The 19331-nt window shown below is 49.7% G+C and overlaps 1 protein-coding gene across 3 annotated transcripts in view; it reads left to right on the forward strand.

The window, feature by feature from the left end:
* NBEAL2 (neurobeachin like 2) overlaps nucleotides 1-19331 on the forward strand; it is a 246062-nt gene that overhangs the window by 174078 nt on the left and 52653 nt on the right. For 2 of the 3 annotated variants that reach the window (XM_040355232.1, XM_040355234.1), the window contains 9 exons: nucleotides 637-815; nucleotides 2117-2276; nucleotides 5457-5594; nucleotides 6905-7210; nucleotides 8243-8392; nucleotides 9638-9795; nucleotides 10875-10999; nucleotides 11108-11225; nucleotides 17417-17574. In XM_040355232.1, coding sequence (XP_040211166.1) covers nucleotides 637-815; nucleotides 2117-2276; nucleotides 5457-5594; nucleotides 6905-7210; nucleotides 8243-8392; nucleotides 9638-9795; nucleotides 10875-10999; nucleotides 11108-11225; nucleotides 17417-17574 — 1492 coding nt within the window. The remainder of the gene's footprint in view (nucleotides 1-636; nucleotides 816-2116; nucleotides 2277-5456; nucleotides 5595-6904; nucleotides 7211-8242; nucleotides 8393-9637; nucleotides 9796-10874; nucleotides 11000-11107; nucleotides 11226-17416; nucleotides 17575-19331) is intronic. The other variant, XM_040355233.1, reaches the window with a different exon arrangement.

A 19331-nucleotide genomic window follows, 5' to 3' on the forward strand; every position in this document is an offset into this window, starting at 1 on the left:
GGGGTTAAGTGGTTAAAAAAATTGCATAATAATAATTGGTGTCAGTGAGAGGCATAGTGCCCCATAATTGGGGTCTGTGAGAGAAATGGTTCCCCCATCTCTAGTGTCAGTGGGAGGAATTCTGCCCCGTCTTTGGTGTCGGTGAGAGGAACCGGGCCCCAAGGGCTGAATAAAAGCAAGCAAAGAGCCACATTTAGCCCGCGGGCTTCAGTTTTGAGACCCCTGCTCTAGACCAGAGGTCTCTAAACTTTCTAAATGAAGGGTCAGTTTACTGCCTTTCAGACTTTAGGGGGACTCGGTGGGAGTAAACCATTGCCAATTTTTGTTATTCTGGAGAGAAATAGTTGGTGTCAGGGGGAAGATTACTTCTTACCCATCATTGGTGTCAGTGGCAGGAAAAAAAAAAAGTCTAGAGCAGTGGTCTCCAAACTGTGGCCCTTGAGACACAGTTGGTGTCCGTGGCCAGAATTAATGCCTCAAGGTCCACAGTTTAGAGACCACTGCTCTAGACTTTTGGTTTGGGAAGGTTGTGGTCTGTGTGACTCCCAACGGTTTTCAGTAGCCATACATTGGCTGAAGGAGTTGGTGACCATGTTTGAAATTCTAGTTCCGCGTGTTTAATAATTTTCCCTTCAGCAGACCCCTGAAGAAGAGCTGTGCAACCTTCTCACCAACATCATCTTCTCGGTCACCTGGAGAGGGGTGGAAGGCTCGGAGGACGCAGCGTGGAAGGAACGCGGTCAGGTCTTCTCAGTCCTCACTAAGCTCGGATCGGCCTGTGAGTTGGTGAGACCTCAGGATGAAATCAAACGAAGGTCAGCACTATGAAGAGTTTTTCTCTCTCTGACAACATCACATACAAAACGTATTGTCCCTGAAGGAAAAACTTTCTTTGACTTTTGGATGGCGTATGGGGCGGTTAAAACCTCCCTTTTTTTGTTTGTTTTTTCACTCTTTTGTGTGTCCCAGCTCACCCTCTCTCTTTGTCCTTGGAAGTGATGAGATAAATCTCAAAGTTTACATTCAAAGGGGAAATCTTGAAATGGGAACACTTTTTTTTTTTTTCTTGTGACAAGTTCAATTTACGGTGTTGGCGTATAACACGCACTTTTTCCCCCTGAAAATAGGGCACATAGGCTGCAGATGGGCACATAGGCTGCAGATGGGCACATAGGCTGCAGATGGGCACATGGGCTGCAGATGGGCACATGGGCTGCAGATGGGCACATGGGCTGCGTTGAGGCGGCACACGGGCTGCGTTGAGGCGGCACACGGGCTGCGTTGAGGCGGCACACGGGCTGCGTTGAGGCGGCACACGGGCTGCGTTGAGGCGGCACACGGGCTGCGTTGAGGCGGCACACGGGCTGCGTTGAGGCGGCACACGGGCTGCGTTGAGGCTGCACACGGGCTGCGTTGAGGCTGCACACGGGCTGCGTTGAGGCTGCACACGGGCTGCGTTGAGGCTGCACACGGGCTGCGTTGAGGCTGCACACGGGCTGCGTTGAGGCGGCCCACGGGCACACGGGCTGCGTTGAGGCTGCCCACGGGCACATGGGCTGCGTTGAGGCTGCACATGGGCTGCGTTGAGGCGAAAGATGTTTACCCGGCTCTGGCATTCACACACACAGTCCCGCCTCCGCCCCCGGCATTGGACCAGTGTTCTGTCAATCACAGGAGCTGATCCAATGCCGATGGCTGAGGCGGGACTGTGTATACGGCTGCACTGCATGAGAGATAGTGAGTCTGCAAATGGGCATCAGGCTGCACTAATGAGAGATGGGCACATGGGTTGCATTGAGGCGGCAGATGGGCACTGGCCATTATTTTGCTTCAAAGTGGTTTATTTCTTTTAAGTGTTTTTTTTTCTATAACTTCCCTCCTAAATTGGGGTGCGTGCTATACGCCTGTGCGTGTTATACGCCGATTAATACGGTAGATCACGTAGTATTTTCCCTCTTCTTGTTGTATCTTCTCAATGGGATACGGACACCAAAAAATAAATTTGGTTGGCGTTTCTAAGCGTTTCCCCGCTCTATCCAACCCCAAAAAAAGTTTTGACTTTTGATATACTTTAAATAAAATGTAGCTTTTTTTGATGTATGTATATCTCTTTCAGCCTGCTGGAGATGATGCTGGAGTCGGCTTATACGGACATTAAGGAGGCCCCCGCCTCCACCATGCCTGGCCTCATTCAGAATGTGTTGAAGCTGCTGAGACTTCTCCAAGATTTCCTCTTTTCGGAAGGAGACAGCAATGAGGTCCTCTGGAGTGAGAAGGTACAGTTATGTTCGTTTTTTTTTTTTTTTTGCTAATTTGATATTCTAGGCCAGGGATCCTCAAACTACGGCCCTCCAGCTGTTGCGGAACTACACATCCCATGAGGCATTGTAAAACTCTGACATTCACAGACATGACTAGGCATGGTGGGAATTGTAGTTCCTGAACAACTGAAGGACCAGAGTTTGAAGACGCATGCTTTAGGCAATGTAACAAGACGATTTTTGCACTATAAGGCTCTTCATGTTTACATTCCAGTCCCCCCACCAGGAACACTTCCGGACTTCTCTGGATATCAAGGATGCTTACCTGCATCTGTCTATTTTTCCAGCTTTGGCCTACAGTTTTTGTTTGCCAGTGTCCAATTATCTTGTAGCCGGTACTATAACCCGAAGGGTAAAGACTCCACGTTTTTTGAACTTGGTGTAAAATCCTTTCCTTGGAGGGCCAATGGACTATTGACCACTGAACCATTGGTAACTGAACCAATGAGCTATTGAGCCATTAACCCATGACCCATGAGCCATTGACCCGTGAACCATTGAGCCATTGACCCGTGAACCATTGAGCCATTGACCCGGGAACCATTGAGCCATTGACCCGGGAACCATTGAGCCATTGACCCGGGAACCATTGAGCCATTGACCCGGGAACCATTGAGCCATTGACCCGGGAACCATTGAGCCATTGACCCGTGAGCCATTGAGCCATTGACCCGTGAACCATTGAGCCATTGACCCGTGAACCATTGACCCGTGAACCATTGACCCGTGAACCATTGAGCCATTGACCCGTGAACCATTGAGCCATGAACCATTGAGCCATTGACCCGTGAACCATTGAGCCATTGACCCGTGAGCCATTGACCCGTGAACCATTGACCCGTGAACCATTGACCCGTGAACCATTGACCCGTGAACCATTGACCCGTGAACCATTGAGCCATTGACCCGTAAACCATTGAGCCATTGACCCGTAAACCATTGAGCCATTGACCCGTGAACCATTGACCCATTGACACGTGAATCATTGACACGTGAATCATTGACACGTGAATCATTGACACGTGAATCATTGATCCATGAACCATTGATCCATGAACCATTGACCCATGAACCATTGAGCCATTGACCCATGAACCATTGAGCCATTGACCCATGAATCATTGAGCCATTGACCCATGAACCCATGAACCATTGAGCCATGAACCATTGAGCCATGAACCATTGAGCCATGAACCATTGAGCCATTGACCCATTGACCCATGAACGATTGAGCCATTGACCCATTGACCCATGAACGATTGAGCCATTGACCCCTGAACCATTGAGCCATTGACCCGTGAACCATTGACCCGTGAACCATTGAGCCATTTACCCGTGAACCATTGACCCGTGAACCATTGAGCCATTTACCCGTGAACCATTGAGCCATTGACCCATTGACCCATTGAGCCATTGACCCGTGAACCATTGAGCCATTGACCCGTGAACCATTGAGCCATTGACCCGTGAGCCATTGACCCGTGAGCCATTGACCCGTGAGCCATTGACCCGTGAGCCATTGACCCGTGAACCATTGACCCGTGAACCATTGACCCGTGAACCATTGAGCCATTGACCCGTAAACCATTGAGCCATTGACCCGTGAACCATTGACCCATTGACACGTGAACCATTGACCCATTGACACGTGAATCATTGACACGTGAATCATTGACACGTGAATCATTGACACGTGAATCATTGACCCATGAACCATTGACCCATGAACCATTGAGCCATTGACCCATGAACCATTGAGCCATTGACCCATGAATCATTGAGCCATTGACCCATGAACCCATGAACCATTGAGCCATGAACCATTGAGCCATGAACCATTGAGCCATGAACCATTGAGCCATGAACCATTGAGCCATTGACCCATTGACCCATGAACGATTGAGCCATTGACCCCTGAACCATTGAGCCATTGACCCATGAACCATTGAGCCATTGACCCATGAACCATTGAGCCATTGACCCATGAACCATTGACCCATGAACCATTGACCCATGAACCATTGACCCATGATCCATTGAGCCATGATCCATTGAGCCATGATCCATTGAGCCATGATCCATTGAGCCATGAGCCATTGAACCATGAGCCATTGAACCATGAGCCATTGACCCATGAGCCATTGACCCATGAGCCATTGACCCATGAGCCATTGACCCATGAGCCATTGACCCATGAGCCATTGACCCATGAGCCATTGACCCATGATTGAACCATTGACCCATGATTGAACCATTGAGCCATGGACCATTGAGCCATTGAACCCATGAACCATTGAACCCATTCACTTTTGAACCATTGAACCCATTCACTTTTGAACCATTGAACCCATTCACTTTTGAACCATTGAACCCATTCACTTTTGAACCATTGAACCCATTCACTTTTGAACCATTGAACCCATTCACTTTTGAACCATTGAACCCATTCACTTTTGAACCATTGAACCCATTCACTTTTGAACCATTGAACCTATTCACTTTTGAACCATTGAACCCATTCACTTTTGAACCATTGAACCCATTCACTTTTGAACCATTGAACCCATTCACTTTTGAACCATTGAACCCATTAACCATTGAAGTCTAAGTCCACCCTAACACTAAAATCTCTGCATCTACAGACATCCACAATCTAACACTAACTTATCTAGCCCTGTAAAAAAGAAATCCGTATACATACCTTTTTTAAGCCAATCTGACATGAGCCATTGGCCTTTACAAATCCCTTTTACGAGATAATTGGAGCCAGCCTCCTTTTCCATCTTTGTTGGACATCACCCTTTCTTTAACTACTTTGTTGAACAAGGCTGACTTTCCTGCAAGTGAGACCTGTTTCTCCTTTTTCTTGCCACCACCGAACCCCTATGTTTTTTTAATTAGTTTTTTCATGCTCCTTTTCATACCATATGTATTTTTGTCTTAATTGTGATTTTTAATATTCTTCATTGTTTACTGTGCCTTCAAAGTCTGACCTCGGGTCACCCTTTGGGGACCCTTCTCTGTATCTCCACAAATTTACGGATGTGGCAATGTGAGTGCTTCCCCTTCTTATTTTTGTGTCAAAAACATGTTTCGCCTTTTTTTTTTGTCTTTTTTTTTTCCCCTCGGTTGCAGATCTTTGAAGGAGTCAGTAACTTGCTGGACAAGTTGGGAGTTTGGTTTTACTTGGTGAATGGGACATCGGACCTGAAGGAGATGGCTCAGATTGGACTTCGGATTATCATGGGGTTCATCAAGTTAGATTATCAGCAGGTGAGAGTAGTCTGCCTTTCAACGGTCTTCCAGTTTATTGGAATACATTTTGTTAGAAAGCCTCTACTGGAGAATATTGATGTTGCAGTATCTTGGTGAAATCGCCAATGGGATTATGGGAAGAGATATATGTTGGTTCATATATAGGCTCATTGAAAACCATAAGCCCAGCCAAAATGAAGAATTTGTGCCGGAAACTGGAAGCCACCTGACAACACTTGGGGGCTCTATGGATGAGATTTCTCTTGACGAGTTCCCTACTGTGGTCTTTTTGAGGGCTTCCCTCTCTCCATGCTGGGGTTTTAGCAGAGGCGTTGCTGGGTCTACAAAAGATCTGGGGCTAGAGCCCATAGCAGCGAAGTAGAGTCATACGCTTGGGCAAGCATATACGTGTGGGTGTGTATATATAGTTGCATATCTGAGTGCGGATCCCCCCTTACATCAGACTCCCCAGAGAGAGCCCCTTCCTTACATTAGGGTCCCCAGAGGGCCTCCCCCTCATCATGAGAGAGGGGGTGGATGAGAGACCCCTTAGCCCTGCCTGCAGTCCCTACTGTCCCAGCCCTTTCTGTCTTGGCAGGCAAGTGTCATCCATCTACCTCCCGCCCATCCTCGGCTAGCCTGTCTTCTTCCTGGTCCAGTCACAGTGAGCTCTTGAAGGCGCTCGGGATGCTGCTCAGGGTGGCGGTGTCCTCTCTCTCTCTTCCCCTCCTGGGCTCTTCCCAGTTGCCTCCCCTTACCTGTTTTATGTCGCTGCTTTGCACTCCACGCTGCAACCGGTCCAGCTGCGATATGATCCAGTCCAGTCGTCCCAGGCCAGGCCCCATGTGCACTAGTGCAGAGGAGGAGGAAGTGGAATCCTCCTCCGGGTTGAAGGCTGGGCAGGAAGAGAGTTGCGGCCATGACGTCACTGGTTGCAACACGCTAGGTGGCTCTAGAAACCAGTGACTAAGAGTAGAGTCTGGAGGCGGGGTGGAGCCGGAGCCATCGCTACCAAGGCTCAGACTGCCCCTGTGGACCCCTACATTCTGGACTGGGACAAGAGACTCGGGGCTATAGCCCCAATAGCCACCCCCTAGCAATGCCTCTGGTTTATAGTAACTTCCTATTATGAAAATTTTAAAAAGGAGATACTGAGTGGGGAAACAATGGGATGACAGGAACACGCAATGGTTTGTCCCTGCTCCCAGGTAGACAGGAAAAGAGCTGGAAATTATGATGGGGAGATCCCATGGCTGGAACATCTAGAAGCATAGGGGTTGACTGCTCTATCTAAAATATCTTGTTTGGGTTGGCTTTTCCCCTTTTAGATGCATTCATCAGCCTATGTAAAACTGCACAGCCTCCTCCAAAGTGCCTCCTCACTGAAGAAGGAAGAGGCTTGTTTCCTGCTGGGGAACCTGCAGACTCCACTCCTGCAATCCCTCAATGCCAAGACTGAGGCCTACTCCTGCCTGGTGCCCATTATCCGCACACTAATGGACCAGTGCTTCGAGTTACTACAGCTGCAGCAATATTTACCATCTCTGCCACCTACCAATGGAAGCCCCACCTTCTATGAGGACTTCCAGAGTTTCTGCACCACCACCGAGTGGAGGCTCTTCATTGAGAAACATGTAAGACCAGTTATTCATTGCATGCTAGAGAAAGATGTTCTTTTATGTTTCTGTCATTGTTTTCTTTTATATTGTTTTCTTAAGTTTCCATTTTAATTCCTCCTTCACACTAGTACTGTATACCGTAGGGCTAGTCTGTTGTAGGGTTGGTCTACTGCAGGTCTGGTCCATAGAAGGCATAGTCTAACCCAGGGCTCGTCCATAGCAGAGCTAGTCTACCTAAGGATTGTTTACCGTAGGGCTGGTCTACCCTAGGGCCCTCCACCGTAGGGCTGGTCTACCCTAGGGCCCTCCACCGTAGGGCTGGTCTACCCTAGGGCCCTCCACCGTAGGGCTGGTCTACCCTAGGGCCCTCCACCGTAGGGCTGGTCTACCCTAGGGCCCTCCACCGTAGGGCTGGTCTACCCTAGGGCCCTCCACCGTAGGGCTGGTCTACCCTATTGCTGGTCTTCCGTAGGGCTGGTCTACCCTATTGCTGGTCTTCCCTAGGGCTGGTCTACCATATTGCTGGTCTTCCCTAGGGCTGGTCTTCCCTAGGGCTGGTCTACCATATTGCTGGTCTTCCCTAGGGCTGGTCTACCGTATTGCTGGTCTTCCCTAGGGCTGGTCTACCATATTGCTGGTCTTCCCTAGGGCTGGTCTACCATATTGCTGGTCTTCCCTAGGGCTGGTCTACCATATTGCTGGTCTTCCCTAGGGCTGGTCTACCATATTGCTGGTCTTCCCTAGGACTGGTCTACCATATTGCTGGTCTTCCCTAGGGCTGGTCTACCATATTGCTGGTCTTCCCTAGGGCTGGTCTACCATATTGCTGGTCTTCCCTAGGGCTGGTCCACTGTGAGCTAGTCTCTCCTCTCCCACCTGTTCTCTTTTGTGATTAGTGATTGTGACTTTTTGCTTTTTCTTTATTTTTTATTTTATTTTTATTTTCTTCTTGTATTTGTCTTTCTCTTTTTTTATTTTTTTCCTGCCTTACACTGGAGCTCTGTGATTGGACCCCTTTGATATCACTGGTCTGTCCTCTCCCCTCAGGTCCAGCCCACCATGGAGCAGTTTGAGAAGGACACCTTTGCGAAGAGTCACCACCAGATGTCCTCCTTCTGGAACTCCTGCTATGATGCACTTATGAGCAGCTCGTTGAGACGGGAGGCCGAGAAGGGAGAGAGCAGAGACAAATTTAAGGTAAGTAGACTGGTGGTCACTTTTTTTCTTATTCCATTATGTTCTTTATGTAGTGTGTCACTGTACAGTTAAAGTTTTGACCAATAAAAACGTTTAATTCTTTATATAAGTCACAGTTTATGACCCCCCCCATAATGGACACGACAGGTGTGCTGACCTAGAATTTAAGTGCAGGAATAGTGGGAACCCCTCATAATGATAAAATATTATCATATTTTTTATTTCACTTTTTTTTTATTTATTTTTATAATCGCGACATGCGTGTTCCTAATTCCTGCCTATGCACGCTTAGCTATTTTATTTATTAATTTGCATATTTTCTTATTTTATTTTTTTTCTTGTATTCTTATGATCTTTTTTTCTAAGCTCTTTTAGCGTGCTTTTTTTTTAAATGTTATTGTATTTTATTGTATTGTATTTAATTTATTATATTTAATTCTTATCTTCGTTCTTCGCAATTTATTTTTTTATTTAATTGTATTATTTTGTTTCATTTCATTATTCTCATCATATTTCTTAGCTGTCTTTTATTTAATTGTATTCATTTAATTTTCTTTTATTCTTATCTCTTTAGCCTTCTTCTTCTTCTTCTTCTTCTTCTTCTTCTTCTTCTTCTTCTTCTTCTTCTTCTTCTTCTTCTTCTTCTTCTTCTTCTTCTTCTTCTTCTTCTTCTTCTTCTTCTTCTTCTTCTTCTTCTTCTTCTTCTTCTTCTTCTTCTTCTTCTTCTTCTTCTTCTTCTTCTTCTTCTTCTTCTTCTTCTTCTTCTTCTTCTTCTTCTTCTTCTTCTTCTTCTTCTTCTTCTTCTTCTTCTTCTTCTTCTTCTTCTTCTTCTTCTTCTTCTTCTTCTTCTTCTTCTTCTTCTTCTTCTTCTTCTTCTTCTTCTTCTTCTTCTTCTTCTTCTTCTTCTTCTTCTTCTTCTTCTTTTGTAGTATGCTAGTATTTTTATTTAATTTCATTTATGGTTGGAGCCTCTGCAGGTGTACAGGTCCAGTGACTCGAAGGAGACATATTTTTTTTTTTTTTTTAAAGAAATACATTTATCTTTTTATTTATTTTTCATTTTTTTTTTTTGGTCTTTATTTTTAGTTTATTTAGCAAAAAAAAAAAATTATAAATATTGGTCAAATTACTCAAATAAATAAAATCACTGAAATTGAAATCTGGACTTTTCGTAGCCAAATCCAAAATGGCCAGCAGGGGGGCGGAGTCTGCCGCTTGTGAACGTCTCTTATTGGTGTGTTACAGGAGCTGATCCTGGAGTCGGTAAAGAAGAGGATGTCGCGGGAGAATGCCCGATATAACAGTGTGCTGAAACAGATCAACAGCCACCATAACACGGTCCTGAGACAATGGAAGTCTGTGCTGCGCCTGCTGACCTGTCCTCGCGGTGCCTGGGCCGAACGGTAAGCGACCGTGGGGGACGGGGGGGGGAACGGGAAGTGCTGGGCCCAGGTGGAGTCCTGCCATCAATTTGAGTATTGCGGTCAGGAGTTCCTCCACCCAAAATTCGCTCATCCATGTCTTTATGGACCTTGCTTTGTGCCTGGCTCGCGGTCTCCGCTCTAATTCATGCCAAAGGTGTTCTATGGGGTTGAGGTCAGGACTCTGTGCAGGCCAGTCAAGTTCCTCCACCCCAAACTCGCTCATCCATGTCTTTATGGACCTTGCTTTGTGCTCTGGTGGGCAGTCATGTTGGAACAGGAAGGAGCCGTCCCCAAACTCCTCCCACAAAGTTGGGAGCATAAAATTGTCCAAAATGTCTTGGTATGGTGACGCCGTTAGAGTTCCCTTCACTGGAACTAAAAGGCCAAGTCCAACCCCTGAAAATCAACCCCACACCATTATCCCCCCTCCACTGGTTTAAATAACACATAAATTAAATGAAAAATTAATTTAAAAATAAAAGAAATTAATTTATTTTTTATTTATATTTTTTTATATTTTTTTATTTCTTTTATTTCTAATTTATTTTTTATTTAAATAAAAAAAATTAAATTAAAAAATAAATTGGAAATAAAATAAAGAAATAAAAAAATATAAAATAAATAAAAAATAAATTAATTAATTTTCTTTTTAAATTTATTTTTAATTTAATTTATTTTTTATTTAAATAAAAAATAAATTAGAAATAAATAAAATAAAAAAGAAATGAAATTAAAAGATAACATTTATTTTTTTATTTCTAATTTCTTTTTTATTTAAATAAAAAAAAAATTAAATGAAAAAGAAATTAAAAATAAAAGAAATACATTTATTTTTTATTTTTTCATTTTTTTTTGGTCCTTATTTTTAGTTTATTTAGCAAAAAAAATAATAATGATAAAAATGTCATATGGATACAATGTAGCAAGACCGCGAAATTGTCATTGAAAAGTGTGAGAGCGCTTAAAGCTGAATATTTGGCCTGGGCAGAAAGGGGGTAAAAGCGCCCGGTATTGAAACTGTTAATTTTTTTAAAAATTTTGCCCTCTCCATGCGCCAGGAACCCGCCGGAGGTCCGGTGGAAGCTGTCCAGTGCGGAGACCTATTCCAGAATGCGGCTGAAGCTGGTGCCAAATTACAAGTTTGACGATCACACGGAGGCCAGCGCGCTCCGCGACAACCTGGGTGAGCTGCGCTGCGTGCGGCGCCCCTGGGTGGCGTTTCTTGGGGGGTTCATGTGAGGGATTGGCTCCGCCTTGAGGGTGTGTTTTTTTTAATCTCATCTTTTTCCAGGTACTGACCAGAGTCAGACGCTCACCGATTCTTTCCCGCTCGCGGTGGCGAAGGAGGCGAAGGTGAACGAGATGGAGGACGACCAGCTGGGCGACGAGGATTTGCTAAATATTTATCAGTAAGCAATCTGAAATCCTATAATCTATAATATATATCATCGGGGCCGCCATCAGGAATTTTGGGGCCCCTTTCACAGCTTCAGGGGGGGGTTGCGGCCGGGCCCCCGGGGACCATCGGGCCCCTTACAGGTGTACTGCCTGTACCCCACTGATGGCGGCGCTGTATATAATACACTGGCTGTGCCCATTATGAGGAGTTCCCACCATCCCTGTGCTGAGTTCCGGGGTCTGTACACCCGCTGTGCCCATTATGAGGAGTTTCCACCATCCCTGTGCTGAGTTCCGGGGTCTGTATACCCGCTGTGCCCATTATGAGGAGTTTCCACCATCCCTGTGCTGAGTTCCGGGGTCTGTATACCCGCTGTGCCCATTATGAGGGGTTCCCACCATCACTGTGCTGAGTTCCTGGGTCTGTATACCCGCTGTGCCCATTATGAGGGGTTCCCACCATCCCTGTGCTGAGTTCCGGGGTCTGTACACCCGCTGTGCCCATTATGAGTGGTTTCCACCATCCCTGTGCTGAGTTCCCGGGTCTGTATACCCGCTGTGCCCATTATGAGGGGTTCCCACCATCCCTGAGCTAAGTTCCCGGGTCTGTACACCCGCTGTGCCCCATTATGAGGGGTTCCCACCATCCCTGTGCTGAGTTCCCGGGTCTGTACACCCGCTGTGCCCCATTATGAGGGGTTCCCACCATCCCTGTGCTGAGTTCCCGGGTCTGTACACCCGCTGTGCCCATTATGAGGGGTTCCCTCCATCCTGTGCTGAGTTCCCGGGTCTGTACACCCGCTGTGCCCATTATGAGGGGTTCCCACCATCCCTGAGCTAAGTTCCCAGGTCTGTACACCCGCTGTGCCCCATTATGAGGGGTTCCCACCATCCCTGTGCTGAGTTCCCGGGTCTGTACACCCGCTGTGCCCATTATGAGGGGTTCCCACCATCCCTGTGCTGAGTTCCCGGGTCTGTACACCCGCTGTGCCCATTATGAGGGGTTCCCACCGTCCCTGTGCTGAGTTCCCGGGTCTGTACACCCGCTGTGCCCATTATGAGGGGTTCCCACCATCACTGTGCTGAGTTCCCGGGTCTGTACACCTGCTGTGCCCCATTATGAGGGGTTCCCACCATCCCTGTGCTGAGTTCCCGGGTCTGTACACCCGCTGTGCCCATTATGAGGGGTTCCCACCGTCCCTGTGCTGAGTTCCCGGGTCTGTACACCCGCTGTGCCCATTATGAGGGGTTCCCACCATCCCTGTGCTGAGTTCCCGGGTCTGTACACCCGCTGTGCCCATTATGAGGGGTTCCCACCATCCCTCTGCTGAGTTCCCGGGTCTGTACACCCGCTGTGCCCATTATGAGGGGTTCCCACCATTCCTGTGCTGAGTTCCCGGGTCTGTACACCCGCTGTGCCCATTATGAGGGGTTCCCACCATCACTGTGCTGAGTTCCCGGGTCTGTACACCCGCTGTGCCCATTATGAGGGGTTAATTTTGTTTATTGAAAAAATCTTACAAACAACAACTTATATCCAATAAAACCATAATAAATAAAACATATTTACAAAATAATTGAATATGACTATACAAAACAAACAAACACAAGAACATAATAAACGGTGCAAACCAAATTGCGCACAACATAATCCCTACGGGAGAGCCAGACTAAAGAGCATCACCATGCATGTCACCTTTTATATAAAGTGAGTGGGAACTGCCATTAAGGTGGCTGAGGCTGTTTCCCAGCCTGGCTACTCCCTCTCCCTGGAGAACCAGCGCGCTTCGTTGCACCCTGGCACTCTTCATCCATAGAGGATGCAGAACTGAACGAGTCCCATTCATAGTCATCCTCAGACAGTACCGTAAATTTATTCGCCAAAGGCAAAACCTCAGGACTTAAGGTAACTGTACCTCCTTTTTGCCTCTCCTCCTTTTATCCTCCAACCACTCCATATCATCCTTGGACAACCCGGAGTCAGCAGCCTCCCCACATCCTTCACCCCCCTCCCCCCCATACTCCCTTCCCTTATCTACCCCCAGGCCAGCCTCTTCACCATCCTCCCCACTCCTCTGCACCCCACGATCCTTAACAGGAACCCTGCAGCATCGAGGGAGGGGGACAGGCACCGCACCTGATGCACCAGCACCTCTTGCTGCCTCTGCAATTTTAGAAGACACAGAAGGATTGGACACATTCTCTGCAACTGACACCTTACCTACAGACTGGGAAGACACGGACACATTGGGAATTGGCACAGTCTGGGGCACCACGGACACATTGGGAATTGGCACAGTCTGGGGCACCACGGACACATTGGGAATTGGCACAGACTGGGGGGATACTGACACATTGGGAATTGGCACAGACTGGGGCACCACGGACACATTGGGAATTGGCACAGTCTGGGGCACCACGGACACATTGGGAATTGGCACAGACTCAGATGGACTCACAGGCCCTCCAGCTGTTGAGCTCCGAGCATCCTCCATGTCCAGGCGGAAGAACTCCCTCATGAGCTCAGGCTTATTGTGCACTGCCTCAGGACACTGACTATAAGGATGTCCCACCGCATTGCACAGATTGCACCTTATGAGGTTACAATCCTTAGCCAGATGTCCTATACCCTGGCACAGAGAGCACTTCATCACTGGACAGGAGGATGCAAGGTGACTCTTGTCTCCACATTTATTGCAGAGCTTTGGCTGGCCTGGATAAAAGATGGTCAGCCTGTCCCTCCCCAGGAAAGCTGAGGATGGCAGATGCTGGACGACATGGTCAATGACTTTTAGTTTCAACTGTACAGACCATCCCCCCGTCCATATTCCCCGGTCATCCAGAATCTTCTTTAGGGGGCCCAGGACGTCTCCATACCTCCTCAGCCATATACATAGATCCCCCGGTGGTATGGACTCATTACGGACCAGAATCGTGACCACTTTAATGAGTGGCTGGCGGGAGACAAGTTTGGGCATGAGCCCCTTCCAGTCCGGCAGGCCCCTACACACGTGTTCATATTTCTCCCAAAATATGTCCAAAGACTCCGGGCGGAGAAAGGACAAATCATATTCATAAGAACCTGCCAGACTGATCAGGGCGAAGATATCTGCGGGCGTGAACCCCATCTGTAGAATCTTATCCACCACCGCCCTCCTATGTGGGGGGATTCCACCGCCTTCCCACCTCAGCTGCACAACATTCCTCCTTTTAAACATGGAGGAAGACAAAACATTCCCATGCTCCTTCCCTGCTTGTTCCCCCTTCCCAGATCCTGCAGCAGCAACACCAGCATAGGATTTCCTTCCACCCCCAGTACTTGCAGTCCTGTCCTTAGACACAGTCACACCTGCCGGCAAAGCGTCTGATTCAGCTGGGATTGTATTAGCAGAGTCAGGACCCACCCCCTCCCCCCGCTCTGTACACACAGCTCCAGTCCTGTCCAATGCAGACTTCTGCAGAGTTGTGGCACCACTGCACCCAGCATCTCCTCCATCATTCGCAGGTACAGCCGCTGTGCCTGGTCCAGGCAAAGTCACTGTATTGTCCATGGACCTCTCCGCAGACTGGCAGTTTTTATCAGGTGTAGGCTGTACATTGTCTATGGGCTGACTGCCTGCAGCACTACAACTCTCAGCAAGCTTATTGTCAATAATAAAGTTCCCACCACCATCCTGCACACACACTGTACCTGCTTGCTGGGTTGTCACCTGTGCGATTTTATGGCTGGGATCAGAGCTTCCCTCAGCTGCTGCAGACTCCATGGTGGATCTTGCTCTCTCCACAGGACTAGAAACGGTGTCCATCTTGACATCACCATCCGGGGAAACCGCATCTGGAGGGGATTCCAACTTGGTTATGAAATCCAGCATGGCAGGACCTTCACCCTCCTGAGATGTGCCACATTGCTGGGGTGTGAAGGGGGCAGAGGGCTCAGCGAATGTCAGAGGTGCCTGCACCTGCATCTCCTCGCTGGCTTCCCCATCCTCCATGCATGAAGCGGCTCCTCTTCTCATGCGATTAAATCGCTCCTCATTCTTATATATTTTTTTAAATATTCCGCTCTTCTCCTTCAGAGAATACAGCAAATCCTTCTGTTTCCTCACAGCTTGTTCCAGGTCCTTCAGCTCAGGCCTCAGAGCCGGTCTTTTCTTACTGTATACTTTAGCACAGATCTGTTTTTTCTTTCTGAACTCGGCCATCAAAACCATCAATTTCTCCTCCTCCTTCTCAATCCGCTTCAACTTACTGACAGTCCTCTGTCTGGAGGCTGACAGGGACTCATCTTTCCTTTGGGTAGGCCCAGAATCTTCCACAGGCCTATCCAGGGGGGCCCCGCCCGGCTCTTCCCCAGGATCCAGCATCCCTCCTGGGGCAGAGAAGCCACTCTAGCCCCTGGTCTCTGGAGCACAGGAGCAAAGGAACTAGCAACCACACCCTTCACTGACAAGGAGTGGAATGGCAGTTTCCCACCATCCCTGTGCTGAGTTCCCGGGTCTGTACACCCGATGTGCCCATTATGAGGGGTTGCCACCATCCCTGTGCTGAGTTCCCGGGTCTGTACACCCGCTGTGCCCATTATGAGGGGTTCTCACCATCCCTGTGCTGAGTTCCCGGGTCTGTACACCCCGCTGTGCCCATTATGAGGGGTTCCCACCATCCCTGTGCTGAGTTCCCGGGTCTGTACACCCGCTGTGCCCATTATGAGGGGTTCCCACCATCCCTGTGCTGAGTTCCCGGGTCTGTACACCCGCTGTGCCCATTATGAGGGGTTCCCACCATCCTGCTGAGTTCCCGGGTCTGTACACCCCGCTGTGCCCATTATGAGGGGTTCCCACCATCCCTGTGCTGAGTTCCCGGGTCTGCACACTGCTGTGCCCATTATGAGGGGTTCCCACCATCCCTGTGCTGAGTTCCCGGGTCTGTACACCCGCTGTGCCCCATTATGAGGGGTTCCCACCATCCCTGTGCTGAGTTCCCAGGTCTGTACACCCGCTGTGCCCATTATGAGGGGTTCCCACCATCCCTGTGCTGAGTTCCCGGGTCTGTACCCCCCGCTGTGCCCATTATGAGGGGTTGCCACCATCCCTGTGCTGAGTTCCCGGGTCTGTACACCCGCTGTGCCCATTATGAGGGGTTCTCACCATCCCTGTGCTGAGTTCCCGGGTCTGTACACCCCGCTGTGCCCATTATGAGGGGTTCCCACCATCCCTGTGCTGAGTTCCCGGGTCTGTACACCCGCTGTGCCCATTATGAGGGGTTCCCACCATCCCTGTGCTGAGTTCCCGGGTCTGTACACCCGCTGTGCCCATTATGAGGGGTTCCCACCATCCCTGTGCTGAGTTCCCGTGTCTGTACACCCGCTGTGCCCATTATGAGGGGTTCCCACCATCCCTGTGCTGAGTTCCCGGGTCTGTACACCCGCTGTGCCCATTATGAGGGGATCCCACCATCCTTGTGCTGAGTTCCCGGGTCTGTACACCCGCTGTGCCCATTATGAGGGGTTCCCACCATCCCTGTGCTGAGTTCCCGGGTCTGTACACCCGCTGTGCCCATTATGAGGGGTTCCCACCATCCCTGTGCTGAGTTCCCTGGTCTGCACACTGCTGTGCCCATTATGAGGGGTTCCCACCATCCCTGTGCTGAGTTCCCGGGTCTGTACACCCGCTGTGCCCCATTATGAGGGGTTCCCACCATCCCTGTGCTGAGTTCCCAGGTCTGTACACCCGCTGTGCCCATTATGAGGGCTTCCCACCATTCCTGTGCTGAGTTCCCAGGTCTGTACACCCGCTGTGCCCATTATGAGGGGTTCCCACCATCCCTGTGCTGAGTTCTTGGGTCTGTACGCTTTTTTTTCCATGTGCCAATATCAAAAGTAAAACAAAAAGTCCCTAAACGGCACCAGAGAATGTGCAGCAGACCCAGGGAAGGGCGCTTGCATAAGTGACGTCAGTGTACGCCGTCCCAGACGCGTTTCGTCATCAACAGACGTTCTCAATGGGGCTTATATAAGTGCAGAAAAAATTGGAGCTCTGCGAGGAATGGCGCATCTAGTGGAAGGCGGGTGGTGGATAGATCATTGCATATTAGAAAAAAAAATCCAAGAAAACCCCCCCCCCCCCCCCAAAAAAAAAAAATGTACCCAGCAGGCGCAGCGTCATGGTTGGGGGGTGGTCCTTACCGTCTGTCCCGCCTCTTTCAGTGAGGAGACCAAAGAGCCGAACCAGAGGGAGAAGCTGGTGATTTCGGAGGACTGTGAGCTGATCACCGTCGTGGACTTCATTCCCGGGCGGCTGGAGGTCACCACGCAGCACATCTACTTCTACGACCTGAGCAGTGAGAAGGAGGAGACGGAGGAGGGTGAGGCGCCATTCCTTTCCTATCTTCCCCAAGCCGGGGGGGGGGGGGGCGCCTTTATAATTGTGCCGATATGTTACCCCAACATTTCATATTCCTGGTGTGTGGCTGCTGTACCATGTATTGCTTCCTTTGTGTGAAATCCCTGGGGTTCCTGAGCCAGTCCTTCTGCTTTTCTATTAAAAACTGACCACGCTAAGCATGAGAACACAATCCTCCCACCATGGTCAGTTTTCTGACTCCCATCCACTGGGAAGTTGTGTGCTGATGTCTCCCTTTTTATATACGTAAACATTTTCTTTTACTTTTAGTTTCTATTTTAAACGGAATGGATTGTTTTACAAGACGAGGGCTTCCATACACTTCGAATTCTTCATGTTTGCTTTATGGGAAGATTATGGGGTGTACAGGTTGCAGGGTGAAAAGGATGCAGGGTGTAAAATTTGAACGGGGGTGCGGGGCGCGCAGGGTGTAGAGGTTGCAAGATGTAAAAGTTGCAGGATTTGCCGGGTGCGCAGAAAACAGGATGCAGGGTATAAAGGAAGGCGGGGTGCACAGGACGCAGGGTGGTAAGGAAGCTGGGTGCACAGGACGCAGGGTGGTAAGGAAGCTGGGTGCACAGGACGCAGGGTGGTAAGGAAGCTGGGTGCACAGGACGTAGGGTGTTAAAGAAGCGGGGTGCACAGGGTATAAAGGAAGCGGGGTGCACAGGATGCCAGGTGTAAAGGAAGCAGGGTGCGCGGGAAGCGGGGTGTAAAGGAAGCGGGGTGCACAGGGTACAAAGAAAGCGGGGTGCGCAGGACGCAGGGTGTAATGGAAGCGGGGTGCGCAGGACACAGGGTTATAAAGGAAGGGGGTGCGCGGGATGCAGGGTGTAAATGAAGCGGGGTGCGCAAGACGCATGGTGTAAAGGGAAGCGGGGTGCGCGGGACGCAAAGTATAAAAGAAAGCGGGGTGCACGAGACGCGAGGTGTAAAGGAAGCGGGGTGCGCAGGATGCAGGGTGTAAAGGAAGCGGGGTGCGCAGGATGCAGGGATGTAAAGGAAGCTGGGTGCGCGGGATGCAGGGTGTAAAGGTAGCGGGGTGTAAAGGAAGCGGGGTGCGCGGGACGCAGGGTGTAAAGGAAGCGGGGTGCGCGGGACGCAGGGTGTAAAGGTAGCGGGGTGTAAAGGATGCGGGGTGCACAGGGTGTAAAGGAAGCTGGGTACGCAGGGTGTAAAGGAAGCGGGGTGCGCGGGACGCAGGGTGTAAAGGAAGCGGGGTGCGCGGGACGCAGGGTGTAAAGGAAGCGGGGTGCGCAGGATGCAGGGTGTAAAGGAAGCGGGGTGCGCAGGATGCAGGGTGTAAAGGAAGCGGGGTGCGCGGGACGCAGGGTGTAAAGGTAGCGGGGTGTAAAGGAAGCGGGGTGCGCGGGACACAGGGTGTAAAGGAAGCGGGGTGCGCGGGACACAGGGTGTAAAGGAAGCGGGGTGCGCAGGACGCAGGGTGTAAAGGAAGCGGGGTGCACGGGACGCAGGGTGTAAAGGTAGCGGGGTGTAAAGGAAGCGGGGTGCGCGGGACGCAGGGTGTAAAGGAAGCGGGGTGCGCGGGACGCAGGGTGTAAAGGTAGCGGGGTGTAAAGGATGCGGGGTGCACAGGGTGTAAAGGAAGCTGGGTACGCAGGGTGTAAAGGAAGCGGGGTGTGCGGGACGCAGGGTGTAAAGGAAGCGGGGTGCGCGGGACGCAGGGTGTAAAGGAAGCGGGGTGCGCAGGATGCAGGG

Source organism: Rana temporaria, chromosome 5 (genome assembly GCF_905171775.1).
Source record: "Rana temporaria chromosome 5, aRanTem1.1, whole genome shotgun sequence".
Classification (NCBI taxonomy): Eukaryota; Metazoa; Chordata; class Amphibia; order Anura; family Ranidae; genus Rana; species Rana temporaria.